The sequence below is a fragment of the Polypterus senegalus genome, chromosome 7, assembly GCF_016835505.1.
Source record: "Polypterus senegalus isolate Bchr_013 chromosome 7, ASM1683550v1, whole genome shotgun sequence".
In the NCBI taxonomy this organism is placed as follows: domain Eukaryota; kingdom Metazoa; phylum Chordata; class Cladistia; order Polypteriformes; family Polypteridae; genus Polypterus; species Polypterus senegalus.
In genome coordinates, this window is record NC_053160.1 from 192,767,779 (window position 1) to 192,786,839 (window position 19,061).

The following is a 19,061-nucleotide window of genomic DNA, read 5'->3' on the forward strand; positions in this document are numbered from 1 at the left end:
AATAAGTGCCAGCTTGTCTGTTTTTACTGTGCTCATCACCAGACTCCTCTTTCGAGACTTACTTTAGGATATTGTATAAGGACACTTCCCTCCTACTAATTACTGTATATATCCATTATTTTTCCTTTGTTACTTATTCATTATTATTTGTTTTTCTCTTGGCTATCTTGTGCTATAGAAATAAATGTTACTGTTGTTAATATCTCACTGAAATCATCAGGGCTTCATCTTCTAGATCTAAATTCTCTCCAACAGCACTTGGCTCATGCAGGTCTCTTCACCAAATGAAGTCTTCATGTTCAGTCACAGCTCCCACTTTCATGGCAGGCCAGGCCTCAACCTCCCTCTTTAGTTTCCCATGTAGGAAAACTTTCACCCTGCCTCCATGTGTGCACTGCCATGGTTCACTAGCAAGGTGGCCTGTGCCACAGAAGGCAACAGTCTAAGAAAGCAATATGGAGTCTCATATCCATGGTGCACATTTGCCTTTCTTGAAGAGCACTCAATGGAATCTAAATATGGGACTCCTTAGTACAAACGCCCCTGCCACCTCTCACACTATACAGATGCAGCATTCATAGCTGGAGATTCCCAGACGTAAAGAGGAGAGCGCAACATCCTCCTCTACCCCAAACTAGTTAGAAGGCTAGGGGCCATCCAGCCAGATGCAGAACCTGCAAAGGTTAGGATTCTTCTTGTGATTATAATAAAAGCTAACACAAGCAGCTCTTAGTTATTTCAACTGGCCTCTCTCAAATCAGCAATGAGAAGAAGTTCACTGATGCAGGTCTACAGGTGGCTTACAGGACCTGCCACCCTACTGAAATCGCATGCCAATTTGGCTGAAGTCAATGCCTGTATAGAGATGGCGAGGGGGTTGCAGAGACCACTGGCATTTAAAACAACTCGTCTGTGGCAGAGGACTGCAAAAACATTGGTCAGCATAAACGGGTACATTCAGAGTGAAGGACGCATTGGGCAGGGGCATCTAGCTCTAGTCCTGGAGGGCAACCATTTCCAATTCAAATCCAAGATCTGACCTGATAAATGTATCTGCTCATATTTTGACTCGCATTGCATGGCATTTTCCTGCTAATTAAGGGTACAACCTAAAAATGCAAATCAATTAAAACTGGCCAGGAGTATGATCTGTGAATAAGTGGCTAGAAGCCACACCTGCAGCCAAGTTTGACACCCAGATAACCCCACAAGCATGGCACCAGAATAAGTCCCACATCTCTTGAACTTCCAAGCCAATTAATTCCATAGATATAATCTCCTTTTAAACTTTACTTGCAACTTTCTCCAGCAATCCTCGAGATGTTTGTGTCACATATGTGGTACAGGCGTCCTCCATGGCCGAGCTCCACGCTAGACAGGAAAGACGTGAGGCGCATGCAAATGAGTAAACAAAATGACATAAATGAGTAATTAGACAGTCATTATTCAAGTCTGATAATCATCTACAGCCCTGATCTTAACCAGCCATCATATTCTTAATCATCATCATAGTCAGACAACTGTCACTACTAGTACAGTATATAGAAAGGGGCTTGACCCCCGACCTTTAGGTGTACCCCATTCCATAACCCACAGCAAGGGACTCTTGTAATCGGTTGGCTCTTCTGGTCTGCAGGCCAATCAGAATCTCCTTGGCCTAATGAGTTATGGAGGACGTTGTGCGCCCTCTATTGGCACAATAGAAAACTATTATTTAAACAGTCAATAAAGAGGCAGAAGAAAAGAGATTAGGGGACTCTGGTCCATGGTTTAATAAGTACAAACAATTGAAAAGCAGACTCAAATGTAACAAAGGGTTAGACAGCAGACTGACTCTTATGGTGTGCCTGGCCATTATCTTCAGAATAGCGCAGATACTGGTCTCCCAGAAGAGGCTGGTGTGATTCACTTTTACCACGACTGAAGGACCGGGTGCGCAAAATACAAGTCGTCAAAGCAAAAATGATTGCAATCAACATCAGCAATGCAATGACAGCAATGGTTATTATCTCTGTAAGGCTGAAGGGACGACCTGTAGGTGTGAGAAGACACAAAGACCACATGCAAGAGCACGAGACAATATAAAGAATTGTCCATTAAGAATTCATCAACTAAAGCACCGCATGGCAGTGTAGGCCACTACTGGCCATTTACATGCTAGCAATCAAAGACATACTCACTTGGCCACTGAACCTCATAGGAGTAACCCAGATTTTCTGGAGCGGTCACAAACATTTCCTCATTTGTTACTGGAGGCCAGAATGGGACCATGTTATACTGTCGGTTGTGTCCAATTGGTGCATTCTCCAAAGGATAAACAGTTACAGCTGAGTGTCAGAAATAGCAAAATTAGTTCAATCTCTTCGGTTCTCTGCTCCACTTTTCAACAGGTGTTGCATGTACAGTAGCTACATGGCTAGTAAAGGCCAGATTAGCATTAGACAAAATTCCTAGGAATTGTAGGGCAACATAAGGGGTGACCACTCAAAGACGCGGTTTGTATTCATGAGCGCAGAGGCTGTGCACACTCTGTACATGGAAGGGTCTTGCCGGTACAACTGGTACCATGATACAAGATACTTCTGCTCTATCCATTTTGTTGAGTAACAGACTAGACCAGGGGTCCTCAATCCCAGACCTGGAGGGCCGCAGTGGCTGCAGGTTTTTGTTCTGACCTGGTTGCTTAATTAGAAAGCAATTCTTGCCAATAAAGCACTAACAAGCTATGAAATTAAATTAACTCTGCTATGTCAGCTCATTCTCATATCCTAGATTTTCTTTCCCTTTCTATCATGCAAATGATTTGAAGTCCAAAATGGACGAGTAATTCTCAGTCCTTCACTTTTTTCTCTTCATTTTTCTTCCAAGTATTTAATTAAACCCAATAGTGCAGATAAATACACACAGGTGTAAATGTAAAGAAGCTAAATGGAGAAATGCTGCTCTCTCTTGTCATTGGCATGTTATTGATAATAAGGAGCAATTCAAATAGCTGTTTAAGACAAAATGAAGCAATAAGGGCTCAAAATCACTAAAGTGAAGCAGAAGTGTTACTTTAGCAATAAGTGCTTTTTATTAAGCAACTGGGTTGGAGCAAAAACCTGCAGCCACTGCGGCTCTCCAGGACCGTGTGGACGCTTTTTCTCTATTGTCGTTTCTCGTGACTGAAGACAGAGAGATATAATTAAAATTAGTAAAAAATATTTTATTAATACACACCAGGCAAAGGTAAGAATGACAGAGAAGCACAGTCCTAGGACACCTGCCCTTCATCTGCCCCGAGAAGTCGGTGTCCTAAATCTTTTATAATGCTAAGCGCAAAATTTGACCTTATGACTTTAGTTGCACAAGAATTTCAAGACATTACATCTTTACAATAATTTTGTTTGGATCAGTAGTTACACAATTTTAAAGGTCATCAGTTGGGCACTTGTAACTTCTTGTTTGTTACAGAAAACAGAAGCTGCACTTGTCGCAAGACAGACTTTTCGTGGCCCTTGTCACGCACACCAGATTTGATCAATAACTGATTTTTATTTTTCCACAACCGTGATTGAGGACCCCTGGACTAGACCACACAGCTCGGTTCTTTGGATTCACTTGCCATATCTGCTCCAACATTTACATTCACTTTCCTTGTGGTGTGTGGTGGCAAAAGCCCAAGAGTCCTTTGCAAACTGCACCAGCCCAATGAGAAGCACTAAAGCACCATCCCAGTGTCCAACAGTCCCACATTTCATTTGGGGGAAGAACACCTTGGCAAACCAGTTTATGAATAAAAGACCAATGATACGGTCCAATTTCATGATCAGTAAGAAGAAAAACTTCACTAGCTGAATGAAATCAAAGGCCAAACAGTGACAGCTGAATATCCAAGGCGTGTGGCTTGCTTGGATGATCTCAAAACATCAGCAGGCCAATGCTCCCTGTGCTGCTCTCAAACACTGAATGATTTTTAAAGAACAGCATATGCTGCATTCCTAGACATGGACACAAAGAGAGAGAGAGAGAGAAAAAAAAAAAAAAAAAAGAGAGTGATTCATGGATTATGTTTTAAAGGAGTCCTTGATCTTCTGGATAGCAGTATCCTAAATACTGTATATGGCTTATGAACTGCGCCTACCTGAAGCCTCTAAACACAAACAGTGTGCAAATGAAGCCTGTGCAGCCATGGCCAGAACTTTAGAGAAGGACCCAGGTGTTGGTTTTCACAAAGTTTTGCTGCTTCAGTGTTTACATCTTTTTGTTTCTGTGGGATACTGAAGTAGAATTACAAGCATTTGAGAAGTTTCAAAACATCAAAATTTAGGGTCCATGGCCAGGAAACTCCCCAGCCCTTTAATGCCATTGAGAACTTGTGGTCAATCCTCAACAGGCGGGTGGACAAACAAAAAGCCACCAATTCTGACAAACTCCAAGCATCGATGCTGCAAGAATTTGGCCCAGAAGTCGATGGACAGCATGCTAGGGTGAATTGCAGAGGTCTTGAAAAAGAAAGAAGGGCCAACACTGCAAATATGGACTCTTTGCATAAACTTCAGGTCATTGTAAATTAAAGCCTTTGAAATTTACTTCAATATACCATAGAAATATCTGACAAAATGATCTAAAAAGACTGAAGCAGCAAAACATTCTCAATACTTTTGGCCACAACTGCTGGTTTGCCATCATTGAGGTCCCAAGAACATGCAAAGTGGAAGAAGGTGGTGATGATTGTGGAATTAGCTGGATTAGGTTGGTTTAGTTGTATTTTAGGGCCTGCATACCATTTTTTTTTTAAAATTATTGTTATAATAAATTTTATTGCTCGGGAAAGTATAAGTAAACGGAAAAGCAGTCATGCGACTTTTATATACAAGATAATTACTTAAATGCATAAATTTAGCTTAGAAATGATGATCTAATTTTGACCATTGCCTCTCACTAGACAGACCTTCTCTATTTACAGCCCTTCAGGCCATCATGCTTGACGTTCCCAAACTACTTCAGTCCATTTCTGCTCACTACACATCTGTTCACCACTTCACGAATATCAGAATATTGAATTGTATCATCGTCTTTAGCCGCCCTTTATCTATCACTAGCAAAGTACCCGCGCTGTGCAGCGGCGAAGTACTGCCTTAAAATATTTATTAAGATGAAAATTAAACCTTTTTAAACTGAATGTAAATCTCCTAATAATTATTTGTTAGGATCTCTTTGTATACCACATTGTCAGTTCGGCCCTCCGGTTGTAATCTGACCAAGCTGTGTGCCGAGCTTACTCTTGAGCATGTAACGTACAGTCGGCCATGTGAACAGTAATCTTGTCTCAAATCTCACAGCTTGGATTGCTGCTGTCATAATCGGTTTGAGTTTCATGGTTTGTTTCAAGTACGACAGTATTTGTAGGACTTGTGTTGAAGTGACATTCGGCATCTGTCAAGCGCTGTAAGCACACAACCGGTTTCTTCGATAAAATCACATCCAGCTTTTGAGAGTTTAAACATTCATAAACATCAAAGTGTCCACTACTCAAATCGTCACCTGTCAATCTAAGATGTTGAAGAGGCATTGGCGGTTGTCCAAAGGTGTAAACTATTTGGCCATTTCGGTAAACTTGAAAGCGACAACCGAACAATTCAGCGGCAGCCATCAACTCACATGCAGATCCATAGGTGAAGGCCTTAAGCATTTCACTCTTCTAGAGCTCCTGTGTAGTCTAATTATCTCCTGTACGTCATCAGTCCACACCTTGAACCTGTCCAGTCATTCAATACATAAGACACAATGGATATCAAGAGTGAGCCTGATATGGCCGTGCAATATGTAACACAGAGAATGGAAAAGGCAGGCGGCATCTCTGGGCATGGAAACCACTCGGTAAGTGACAGTTCTTTGATCGATGGTGATCACCTCGATAGACATGTTAATGGGGTACGGTAGGAATGATAAAGGAAATGGGGACCTGAACAATGTAAAGAAAGTGTAAAATACCTACACAATAACTATAAACGTAATAAATGAACAATAAAACAGTGGAGAAGCCGTGGATTAAATAAAAAGGCTGCAGTTATCAGCAGGGAGACGTGAATCCCATGGTGAAGCAAGGAAGGGAATGAAGAGACCGGAGCGACGGGCGGCCTTATATAGGCAGGCAGCCAATAATGTGGGAGGCGTTGGGATGAGGGACCGAACGCCGCCTCACACGGTGACCAAGCTGCAGGCTATGGACGTATATATGTACGTAAGTAGGATTCAGTTAGCGTTGGGAACCCGCGTACCAAATTTCTTGAAGATGGGCCCATAAGTAACAAAGACTGTTTAAAAGTTCGATATGGCGGCCGACAGTGGCATCATACCACCGAAATAAGTACGTACATTGGTTTCGGTTAGCGCAGGGAAGCCGCCTACCAAGTTTCATGAAGATGGGGCCATAAATAAGAAAGTTCAACATGGCGGACGTTGTCGACAGTTACGTGTACAATTTCAAAATGAAACCTGCCTAACTTTTATAAGTAAGGTGTAAGGAATGAGCTGCCAAATGTCACTAATTCTCCAACTTCCTGTGTAGGTAGAAAGCTGACGAGTCAGTGATGAGTGAGTGAGGGCTTTGCCTTTTTTTAGTATCGATTCTTATTGAACCCCCTTCTAGTCTTTCCAGCATCAAATGTTTTTTCAGTTTGCTAAGGAGGCTTAGAATGCGTCGGGATCATTATATTGAGAGTCGACCTGTGACGGAGATAGTTGGAGTGTGCAAATGCAGCGCTTTCAGATTTATTTAAAGGCCAATTTAAAACTCGTCTTTTACTACAAAGCAGAAAGCTGGACTGAGCAGGAATTCACTTTTGTGGAGGGAATGTGGCACGATTCGCGCCACTTTACATTGCCATTTCAAGTTTTCAGCCTGTTGTAGACCAATGCCCAGATGACTTCTTGCCTGTATAAACATCATAAATGTTAACGCACAGATTTTCTTCATTTCTAGAGGTAGTCGGCACCTTCATCAATTGAATCTGTCACATTTTTTCCACTTTACGTTTGGGACTACAGGTAGCTTTTGCGTTGTCAAAGGCCACTTCTAACCCAGGAAGAAAAAAAAATAAAAAAGTGGGTGTTACGCAGTAGTAAACCAACAATAGGTTTAAACCTTTCCCAAACTAGAGGGGAAGGTGCGACAAAGGTTTGCTGGGAGAAGAGGTCATCCACCTGGAGCGAAGCCCATTTGGGCCCAGCCAGGAAAAAAAAGCCTCAGGTTGCTACTGGAAAAGGTGTTGGCAAGGCCAGCAGGGGGCACTTACTCTGGATCCGAATGTGGATCCCAATGCCTCGGGCCAGGGACATGGTCCTTTGGAAGAGACGCATGACCAAGGTCCCAATTCTTGGTGGTCACAGAAGATAAAACAGCAGGTTGCATCCTAATATCCCGGCTAAACTGCCCACCATTGCCTAATCATCCCCGTCTCCAATTGGCTCCATCTCTCACCACCTTATTGTTAACGTGTGGGGAGTGTAATGGTGCAAAAATTGTTACCATTGCATCATCCAGGTGGAAGCTGGTGGTTGAAGTGACTCCCACTCATTAAAGCGCTTCGAGTAGTGAGAAATGCATTATATAAAATGGAAAGAATGATTGATTCAGGTTAGTGGTTGGTTAGAGGATACCAGCTAACATTTGTCCATTGACCCATGTTGGCCTTCCCTGGTCATTTGACTGCAAACGGGAGACTGCCATGTGATTCAGACAGGACTTGTATGGAGAAACCAATTCTCCTCACCATGAAGTAAATCAGTCGTCAAGGGTCAAGGTCATGAAAGCAGAGGAGTTCATTTCATTGCACAAAGTGGAGTTTCAGTAAATTTGCTTGGCATTGTCACCAACCGCTACTGCTCAGGTTCCGCCAAAGGCTTGAACACTTAGAGCACCGGCCGACAAAGCGAGGCACCACATGTTTAACCAGCTGATGATGGCTCCAGTTCTTAAGCCAACAAATGATTTGCCAAATTTAACTGAGCATTTGGTTGGAACGGGTTAGCAAACAGAATATTGAGGTCTATTCAGAGTCAAATTAAAATCATAGGTGGCTCACTCATTGGAATGTTTGGCCTGTCAAATGATATTCAGGGTTATTTAGAAAGGGTGTGGATACAAGAAAAAGCTCAATTACTCTCAACGTGTTTCAAATCAAAATCAGTTTTTAAAAGCACTTGACATGTCAGAGCAAATGGGGGGCCTGTGAAGTGGATTGCTTGTGCCTTGTCAAGTCTCCCCTATGGGAACCACAAATCTTACAATAAACCGACTGGACTCCAAGTGTGAAGCACCTTTTGATTGACCAGACTGGTTTAAGAACATTAGCCTTGAAGATGTAGGCATTCAGTTCAGTTCAATTCCTGCACACTTCACACGCCATTGGCTTCTAGTGCTCTGCCTCACGGTCATTCAGAGGCAGCTGTTGAACTGAAGTTCCATGGAAATAAAAAGCGGTTGTCATGCTACGGACGACTCATGACAGCAATATCAGTTTCAGTAATCACTTCTTAAACTCATTTTGAGAATCACATCAGATCGCCATTTAAAAAACACTTTCATCTCTACAATGCAGTAGACATTTTGCCACCATGACAGACCCCTACAATAAAAGGCAAGGCGTTCTAGAACCCGAGCTAAGCCACATTTCGGACAATACTTTAGTTACCTGGGCTGTGTCTTCGGAGCCACTCATCAAAAATAGCATCCGTATAAACATGCAGCAAGACAAAAATGGGATCATTGGGAGACAGGTGAGTTTGCCCTCCAGTTCCATTCAAAAACAGATGAGCGAGGTTGTGTAAACTGCGGACAGTTGCATTATACGTTCCACTGGGCTCACTGTACCCTGTGGGGGGAAAAAAAAACAAAAACACACCACATACACAATTAACATGTTCTATTGTTCTTCAAAAGCATAAAAAGTGCAAGTGGCTGATCAATAGCAAGGGCTTCTCCAAACCGGTTTGCTTCCCATGAAGCCTACAAGCAAGGCGAGCATATTGTGCAAGTTTGACGACATGTCCCATGTCCCAAGGGGTCCTTTCATCGGAGCAACGTTTCAGCCGTGGCATGGCCAAATGGGGAGGCAGCTAGATGGATGAGGTCTCCAGGACTCTAAAAATATCAAGATCCTAATTATGTCATATCATCTACTGTTAAACCGTAATTCTAAAATTTTTATTATTATGCTGTCTTAAGGAAATGTTCTGTTCTGTATATTGTATTGTGTTGACCCCCTACTTTTGACACCCACTGCACGCCCAACCTACCTGGAAAGGGGTCTCTCTTTGAACTGCCTTTCCTGAGGTTTCTTCCATTTTTCCCTACAAGGTTTTTATTGGGAGTTTTTCTTTGTCTTCTCAGAGAGTCAAGGCTGGGGGGCTGTCAAAAGGCAGGGCCTGTTAAAGCCCATTGCGGCACTTCCTGTGTGATTTTGGGCTATACAAAAATAAACTGGATTGTATTGTATTGTATTGTACTTCTGGATGAAACTTATTTTCTACCAAAGAGACCCATTTTGGAGCCACCCTTTGACCATCCTGTGGGCTCCTAGCTATACAAGCAGATTGTGTGTTTGTTACAGCAAATGACAGCCCATTAGTTGTCGAGTGCTCTCCAAAAAGTGGAGGTAGTGAAGTTAATGAACGCCTGAAGCCAAAACTAAAGAGGATAAGATGCATGCAGCAGTCCATATTTGTGCAGGGACAAGACACAAAGTTTAATGCAATATTCAGCACCAGGGGACCTTTCTGTAGGGTTAGTGTCAAGAATAATCTCAAGAATAAAAGTCAGCCATTCCCCATTTTGGGCACCTCACAGAGCCAGGAGCTGGAATCTACTGGTTGTCCTACTGGGTCTTGTCCAGCCAGAGGAAAACTACATCAAAATTGACTATTAGGTGGATGGACCACACACAGGTAGATCTTATGCCAGTGAAGACACACCTGGAGAGGGTCCAGTGCACAAGGTGAATATTAATGAAGTGAGAAGGTTAAATACGTGAGCCAAGCAAAAAGCCTAAAGGCTGAATAGATAAGATGGTCTCCTCTGACCTTCTCTCCACATTACAAGCCAAGCCAGCAGAGAGTCAAACCTTAGACTAGGATTGTGTGGCATAGATTGATGAGAAGGGTTAGTACAAGACCAGGTATACACAAACACCAATAGTGAAAGGCAGACATTTACAGAGAATTAGCTAGGTTGGGGTTTAAAGCAGAGGTATTGAATAATGGCTTACTGGCACTACACTCACTTAAGGGCCCGTGCCAAGAGACTGGCATCATCCACCTTACTAAAAAGGATAAGTGCATGTCCGCCTGTCACTGTCATTCCATCAGATAATGCGCTAAAACTTTGCTTTTACAAATCCCACACCAAATAGCATACAATTATATGAATTGCATGATGCACAGCAAAATGTTAACACTTAGTCCTGTTGTTCATATAGATTTGGACCCGCTTTAGGATTAGCGATCCTTGGGTTAGTTCTGCAACAGTGACATCTAACATGACAAAGTCTGCTTTACAGAATTAAGAAGCGGGTATAAAGGGTGTTGAATTATCCACATTTGGAAATCAAATGGTTGATGGCCTGTTGTGGATTATCTAAACAGATTCACGATTCAGTAATTTTGAAGATTCAGCACAACCATGAAGCATTCACTCTTGAAAGACAAAGATCTTTAAGTCACTTTATACATCTTGGACCTTCTCACGTCACCAGGCCGCCTCTGTAAATAAAATAATACCATACAGCATAAGGAGACCCTGTGCAAGCTCAAAATATGTTGCAACTGGACTAGTCAAGAAATTATAGAAGGTCTGAAGAGTGACCAAGTCGGACAGTTTAGCGGACCCAAGCAACCATATGCCAGATGGAAACAAGCCAGAGATACTACCAGCCATGCAGGGGATGTCCTAGTGAAAGAAAGAGAGAGAGAGTCCATGTTTCACTTACATGCTGCAGAAGCAACAAGTTAGTCCTGCTTTCCATTGCGATTGAACATTTCATCTTGACAGATGGGCTCAAGCCAAACTAAGAAATGGAGACCCAGGGTGCAAAACTTAATGCAAAGGTCAAAGAACTTCCTTATTTGAGATAAGGCAGAAGTGGAGAAAACTCAAGAGGGCACACTTGGGTCAGTACTTAAATCTGCAGAGGACATTGAAAGGCTGCTGGGACACGAAGCCAATAGCTAACGTGCGATTACTGGGCAGAACTACTGACCAACGCAGAGGAGGTGGGTCGAATTCTAAACCTCAGTCTTCTTTCAGCGCACAACACTTTTTTTTTAGCCCATTTGGGAAATCGCAAAGATAACCGCAAGGTCAATTAAGCAACACCCAGAATGAGAGCCATGGATATAGTGAGAAGGTTTGCAATTGTACAGCACTGGCCCCATTAATGCCCGTTGTACTGCTGTTACTGCCAGTCTCCAAAAATGGATCTTTGACAAATTACAAACAAATTAGTTAAGCAGCAAGAAACCTGATGGATTAGCCATTCAAAAGGAAGTGGTGATCATGCATCTTTATTTAATAGTTTGGCTAGCAGGCAGAAGATCCACAAATTGACATTACGGATTTATAAGAAAAGCATCCAAATCCTCCCTTTGCTTTAAGGCATTTTACTGCTCTCTATACCCCTTTCTGATCCTGCATACGTTGTCATCCAACATGTCAGAAGAAGCTGCCTAAAAACAAAGCCTTCAGAGAGAGTGAATGTTCATGTAGGGAGACCAGTGAGGGGCATCAAAAAACACAGGCAACTGGTGATGGAGCTGCACTTCACAAAGCGCCGAGGTTTAAGATGTTGGTTTCCATACAGAACACACAGCCCACCAGGTGACTCCCACTGTCCATCTACAAGTGGTTTTGGGCTTTCTGAAGGATTGACATTTAGCTTTGCAGACAGATTGTCTGCTTTGCAGCTTTACACACCCCTGTTCCTCCTCAGGTTTTGCGGATTTCCATTTAATAAATAAATAAAATAAATAAAATCTACAGAAAGACATTGCAAGACATTCAGTCTCAACACCATGTGGGATGACCGAGGAAATAAAAAGGGACTTCATGTCCAATGGGTGGAGAGGCCACTCCTATAGAAGAGCCATGTCAGCTACCATTCTGTTACATACTGGGAGTGCTGGAGTGTCTGATGCAACCGACTTGGCAGAAAATGGGAAACAAATGTTTTAGCATTCATACCTTCAATTGTATTACGGAAGCTCATTGAGGAGGTAGAGAAGAAAGGCGGTGTATCAAAAACCCCAACTTCTAAACACTCTGCAACATCTTGGGGCTCAGGGAGGCGTTGTACCATTGGTCTTCCAATATTCCCACCAGGATTTCGTAGGATAAAACTGGTCTCAGTGTCTACAAGAGTTGGGAGAGAAAGTTACAATTTTGTCTTTCCAATACACACATAAACTACAGATTTGTAAAAAAAATGGGAAAATTGTTCACACCCCATGTAATTTCAATAAAGGTTACTATGATTGGGATTTCATGACAAATAAGCAAGCACCAAAAGGTCAAATCGTCCCAGTTAGCTTTTACAGAGCTAGAAAAGGCCACCATTCACTTTTTTCCATTCGGATTTCAAGAGGAGAAGTGCCATCATTGTCCCCAGTGCCACCGCCCTGCCCTCATGGGCTATGGATAAGGGCACGGAGTGTAACATGAAGAGTCCTGGTCTCAGCAGACCACATAGTAACACCACCAATGGACTACTTTGACATCACCGTGACCCTTGGAGGTTTAGAATAAGGGGAGCCCCTTTCAAATCGGCCCCTTATCTGCAGCAGCTTCCCAAAGCCTTCACATTCATAAAAACTGCACATTTGAGCTACTGTGTGCAGTTTTAGCCTGCAAGTCCATTTTGACATTCTGTTCATGGGAAGAATATAAACCAAAAAACTCAATCCCACCAACCAACCCCACACACGTTTTACAATTTGAACCAGAAACCTAAAAACAACATAAAGCCTTTCAAAAGATGGATCAGGACAACCAGTTCAAACCAGCAGATCAACTACTTGATGCCCTACAAAATCCCACTGGAAGTAATGAGAAGACATTAATGAGGACTAAACGTGGAACCGTTTCCTACCCTGATTGCACACCACATTTCTACAGCACCTTTCCCAGACTCAAAGCACTTCAATTGGCATTGCTAACTAACAAATTTTCCGGATGTTGAAAACCCTGGACAATAGCAGAAACCTCAACTAAGCATTAAATTAATGTGGTGAATCCCAAAGCACTGACATAAGAGAACAATAGTCAGATATGCAAAGTTGGAGGAGAGAAAGTAAAAACTCTACAACGACAAGAAAAAAGGTCTAGAAGCACAAGCACATGAAAAGGCTTCAGTCACCAAATCACTCCTCACTCGGGTTAAACACAATCACATCAGGCTGCTGAAATTAGATATGGACCCCGAGAGAACATTCTCCTGGCACTGATGGCAGTCAGTGTTGCCAAATGAGCCCAACAGCATGGGAGGGACTCAAGGAAAACCTAACGAAGCCTCACAAGAACAACTTACAGCTCACCAACATGGCCGGCCCTTCTACGGCTTTCCATGACCCGTAAACGTCAAGACCTCCCTCCGACTTCTCAAGATGGTCGATTCCTTGGCTATTTACATACCCACCCTATCACATCTGCTCTTAAAAACACTTTGTACTGTTTAAATCCCTTCCATTATTAAGTCCGAGTTACAAATAATGTTCCAGAGCTTTGTTCAAAAGTGTCAAAGACTGAATGCAAATGTCTGCTACACCACCAGCACAGGAATGGATGTTGAAATCTGTCATCGAGCAGAAGTGGTCTTTGTCGTTATTGACCGTTGTGACCACCATTTTTAGACGCCTCTTGTAAACAAAAGACAAGCTGGCAGGCAGGGGGTGAGGTGCACAGCACCTTTTAGGGCCGTTGGTGTTGGAAGTGAGAAATTGCAAATATTATAATAGGTGGCGTTTGTGGAGGGGTCTCCACCTTTATAGGTCAGTGTAAACCAAGAGCCAACAATGAAGGGGCCGATGTCCGTTCCCAAGATCACTCAGGTCGTCACCTCAGTTGATTGAAATCACAAAGTTTAGGCCCACTAAAGCCAAAGGGGTACAGCAAACCCGTGCAGATGTTCCTCCCTTTGAGCACCACATCTAAAGTTTTACACTAATGTTACACTTCAAATGCTTTCTTAATCCCTTTGATCTAAGGCTTGGACTTTATTTTTGAAGATTTTGCACATAAATTAACTTTAGCAAGCAAGGCTACTGGGGGAAGCTTGTCAGAAGCAATTATGTGCCGCAGGATTAGCCGCCTAGTAGGATTAAAATTCTCCCTCTCAGACAACAGGGGTTTGGAGACCAAGAGACAGAATTCACTGCAATGGTCTTCCCACACCATGGACTCTCATGGAAGCTCCAGCTAAAATGGCAGAACAGACGAGAAGCAGGATGAGGTGTCCAAACCCCTCGAATATTTGCCGGTGAAACGCAGGAGGCTATCAAGATGGACTTACTGTTGCATACGGTCCCAAGAGTATCATAATCTTCAACACTTTCACAAAGAACATTCCACCGGGAGAAAATGGAGTTGGGACTAATAGCATTGAACTCAAAGTTGCTTTTGGCACCAAACAGGTCATCAGTGCAGATGTCACATACAGTCCCACCAATGGCAAAATTCCAATAAGGTAAGGCAAAGGTGGGATCCTGCAGCATATTCTAAGGGGACAAAAAAAAAAACAACCCATTGTCACCTCAAAGTGATGACACCCCACCAAACCCTCACTCTGCCGGCTGCTTCAGGGTTACCTGCATGTCCCTTTCAAGCTGCATCAGATGGTATCGATGCCAGGTGAGGAACGCAGGGCCTTCATGCGAGAAATCCACACCTCCAAAACTCTCCTGCTCTTCTCCAAGGAAGGTTTTACTAACGGAATAGTAGTGGGTCCATACAAAGAGGTTGTAGATGGAGACATTTTGAAATTGTGGGCTGTTTCCATCTGGCCCCAGGATCTGTGATCGCCGGCGAATGAGAATGACCACGTCTGGATGGACTGTGCGTTTGGCAAGATCCAGTGCATTGATAAAGCTCCTTTTCTCATCAGCACTCAACTCCATCACATTGCGCCTGACTGGATTTAAGAATAAAAAGTGAAAGACACACAGAGAACGCGGCGTATTGGTCACAAACGCAGGCACTTCAGCTACATAAGAGCAGCTTTGTGGTCAGATAGTGACAAACCACACGCCTGGTACATGAAGAGTGTGTCATATACGACCATCTGTTTGCCTTGCCACCCAGGACCACCCTGAACCCACTAAAGGGCATTTTTTTCCCCCAGACTGCAAGGACAACTTTGAGCCCAAAAACATGAAGGCATTGGGGTTACGAAAGTGGAGTCGACACTCTATGGTCTTAAGACTGGTCTTTTAATGGCACTTTTCTGGGTTGTGTGGTTCTTGGGAACCTTTTCAAAGACCAAACTTCATATGGTAATCTTTGGAGAAAACAAACCTTTAAGACACACGACAGGCAGAGATCAGGTTTCCTTAATGTTGAATCCTGCCAGGTAGCCTTGTGATTGTACTCATGGGGTCCATTAACAGCACCCGTGACCTCCGGCAATTTCTTTGAGAATCAGAGATGGTGAACAAGGGATTCAGAAGAGCTTTGTCAGAGGAGCAGCTTTAAGGGCATGGGATAGCAGAAAAGCCACCTAAACACCAGGACAGCATTCAGCTTTGCATTTGACCTTCCATTCCTCTAACCTGCCCACTGTGCCTTGACAGGCAGACAAAGTGGTCTTTGTGTCCTTGTTAAATAAGGGATCAGAAGGTCACATGGTGAATCAGGACCGTACAGGTCACTGGCTTATGGGGACATTTGAAACTCGGACTCGATGAGAACACCTGCTCCCGTTCAGAGACTGCGGCCATTCCTAACGAGTTTTGATGCAGCACTCAACCCCGCAACTTACCGACTACAAGCCGCTCGTCACAATTGGGGCCCGAGAAGCCCGGTTTGCAGACTCCACAGTTGAACCCGGAGAAGTTGCCATTGCACTGGCAGGTCCGATTGAAGAAGGCCAGCGGCCAGCGCTCTCGATCATCTCTTCCGTCGTGGGGATATTGAGGCCCATGAGGATGTCCATCTACGTCCACGCCGACGCACTGCCCTCGTCCAAGAGAGGAGCCACAGCGGTCCGTCGGCGCCCCAGTATGAGACGGGCAGCATTCGCCGCTCCTTAGCGCTTCTGGGGTGGCACACTGACGCGGGAACTGGCTGGACACCAGAGTCACGATGAGCGCCGAGAGCAGCCCTTGGATCCACATGACTCTGCGGGAAGTCGTGCAAAACAAGAAAAGTGTGGGATGGGGACATCAAATAAAGGTACACATACAGTAAATATACGGGCATCACCCAAACAAGTGCCACATAAATATACGGGCATCACCCAAACAAGCGCCTCCAGCATGCAGTTTAGCAGGATACCTTAAACGATCCAAGTCCCGTAAGACGATTAAGTGACAAAGTAACAGGGGTCTTTTTGGGACACCCACTTGATTAGTAAATGCGAGCCAGAGACATGCCGCGCCTGCTTTCACGGGTGCTGCCAAGCCAGTCAGCACTGCACGCAAAGCAGGAATCTCTGCAAGTGCGCTGCGCAAACTTGGCCGTTTCGAATAAATCCATTTTACTCAGCAAAAAGCTGTGGCCGGCAGCGGAATTTAAACGTAAAGCTGTCAGCCCACATTGCTAAGCAAAGTCCGCCCATTTTTATACAATAAATGCACCCCCTTAGTCACCCCATTGAAGTCAAGCGTACGTGAGCAAAACACATACTGGGGTGCCTAACTTTAAATAAGGAAATTTATTATGGCTTTGAACTTTCCAGTTATATGAATAAAAAAATCCGTTTACAGACTCGAGATCTTTGGAATCGAAACAGCAGGCTGTCGCCATCGACTATTTCCGTCGGATACCCGTTAGAGTTTGCAATTCTGGAACCTGCAACTCGCATGTATTTATTTATTCATTTATTGATTTTGAGCGAGCCACTTGAGCAAATCAATTTTGTTCTCTTGTCCTGTCACACTTGTTTCCAAACAGCCCCAGACAGAGAGTAATTTAGCGCAAGTGTTGAGCTCCGGTGATAGCCGTGAGACAATCAAAATAAAGATGAAAGCTCGACCCTAAGACAATAAAACAGAGGAGTTCAAATCCAGCTTACTGGTAACGCGCGACTTACCAAGAGAAATGAGAAAGCAGCAAGAAACAAACCGCGTCTGTGAAAGCAGCAAGGGCGACGGTCAGCTCGATCGTGACAGCGCAAAAGAATCGGCGCGACCTTCTGCAAACGTCAACGACAGCATCCGTGGTACCCACAGACCACTGTTAAAAAGAAGAACTAAAGTCAAATGAAAAGAACTTCTCCTCCCAAAGTTAAGTAACAATCTGAAAAAGTACCACACGCTTACTTACACCCACCCAGGCGACCCGATCCCTTGTTCGGCTCCTGCGTCTTCCTGCTATAAATACTTAATTAGCGCATGACTGCCTGGATTGCTGATCTCCTCGTGATCGCCATCACATTCCTTGTAAAGTAAGACTAAATCGGTTAAAAAAAAAACCAACTTAAAAAGGAGAAAGCAAAACACTTGAATGTGTATCAAATTCATTTCAAAACTCACCAATTGGAGGAAATTAGAAGATAATTGAGCGGCTGCCGCCGGGCAGCTCGTCCTACTCAACTCCGGAGAAGGTGGCTGTCGACTGTCAGACTTCGGCCTGGCGATTCCCGGGATGGGCTTACCCAATTCTCGAGTTTAAGTGTCATTTGAATGTACCGTCTTCCACCCTTTTCATTTTAATCTAAAAATTGCACACCGGGTTTGTTTAAAAAGTGCCTTTTGATCTCTCGTGCATGCCCTATGTACTTGGTAATTGTCTTCTTTCATTTCTCCGTTTTTTAGTTTATCGGAGTTCTGATCTTTCACGCCAGCTAATTTCACAAATCAAAGTGTCACTCAGACGGCACAAATCCTTGAAATCGCTGGTCTTTTTTTACATTCAGAGAAGCGCTAAGGTACATTTGGAAGAAGTTCAGAAATATGTATTTTTCCATATAACTTTATTTTCCTGTTTTCTTTTTAATTCACCCATTCTTGTTGTTGACTTCCTGAGCAGGCGTTGATTAAGTGATGAGAAGTGCGGATGACAATGAATGCTATCCACGTTTGTGCAATCCATGCTGTCCATCCCACCCACCATTATACTATCAGCTGGATTCTGTTATCTCCTAGTTTGTGCGTTTTTGTGTCATTCCAGAAATTAAGAAATGGGTTTGCTAAATTTTAATTTGGAAGTTGCAAGTATTTGTTAAACTGAAGTGAAGTCTTTTTCTTATTTTTAATGATTTTGCTCTTTTTTTAAATGCCCTGATGATTTTCTTAATAACGCGCATGCCAGTGAATGACAGAAGGAGCTCATTCTCATTTGCACCCAAATCTGTACTAAACTCAACACTAATTGTCAATTGGATACAAATGGGAAAGAATATTTTAAAAGGAGGTTAAACATTCAAAACTATGGCAAAAATGCATTTCAGAATTTATTTCACATGTAAATACCATTTTAGCACAGTCGGCTAAATGCAAAATACAACAAAACAAAAAAAGGCTAACTAATTAAACAATGAAGTCAGTTCACTGGCCCATTGATCTGCAGGCACAGAGGGACCCCAGAAGGGAATGTCTGGGGAGTCAGGACGATAATAAGGGCTGACAGCGATCCTTAAAACTGTTAGAACATAATTTTACTAGCTAGTTATATAAATTACACTGCAAAGAATAACTTGGTTACAATTTAGAAACTAATGTCTCTACACTGCATTCCCCCATGGCTCAGCCCGGTCCACGCACACTTGAATCCTAGCGCAGTAAAATCCTCCAGGATGCTCGCAGATGTTATGCGTTTTTCTTTTTTTAATAGAAATGCCAAAGCCAGTAAAGAGATGCAAGAAAAACTTGAA

The 19,061-nt window shown here is 43.3% G+C and overlaps 1 protein-coding gene across 4 annotated transcripts; it reads right to left on the reverse strand.

The window, feature by feature from the left end:
• Positions 1-1,748: 1,748 nt before the first annotated feature.
• LOC120533128 (5,6-dihydroxyindole-2-carboxylic acid oxidase-like) lies at positions 1,749-17,870 on the reverse strand. 4 transcript variants are annotated; one of them, XM_039759847.1, is made up of 10 exons: positions 17,722-17,869; positions 17,513-17,625; positions 17,280-17,422; positions 16,008-16,366; positions 14,839-15,161; positions 14,544-14,748; positions 12,221-12,388; positions 8,679-8,858; positions 2,181-2,327; positions 1,749-2,032 (listed from the first exon to the last, which is right to left on the reverse strand). In XM_039759847.1, the coding sequence occupies exons 4-10, from the start codon at positions 16,360-16,362 to the stop codon at positions 1,818-1,820; spliced, it is 1,593 nt and encodes a 530-aa protein (XP_039615781.1). In that variant the 5' UTR covers positions 16,363-16,366; positions 17,280-17,422; positions 17,513-17,625; positions 17,722-17,869; the 3' UTR covers positions 1,749-1,817. The 4 variants fall into 4 exon arrangements, with proteins under 4 accessions (XP_039615781.1, XP_039615780.1, XP_039615782.1 ...); XM_039759846.1 differs by having other exon boundaries at positions 17,513-17,639; XM_039759848.1 differs by lacking the exon at positions 17,722-17,869 and having other exon boundaries at positions 17,509-17,527.
• Between the last annotated feature and the right edge of the window lie 1,191 nt (positions 17,871-19,061).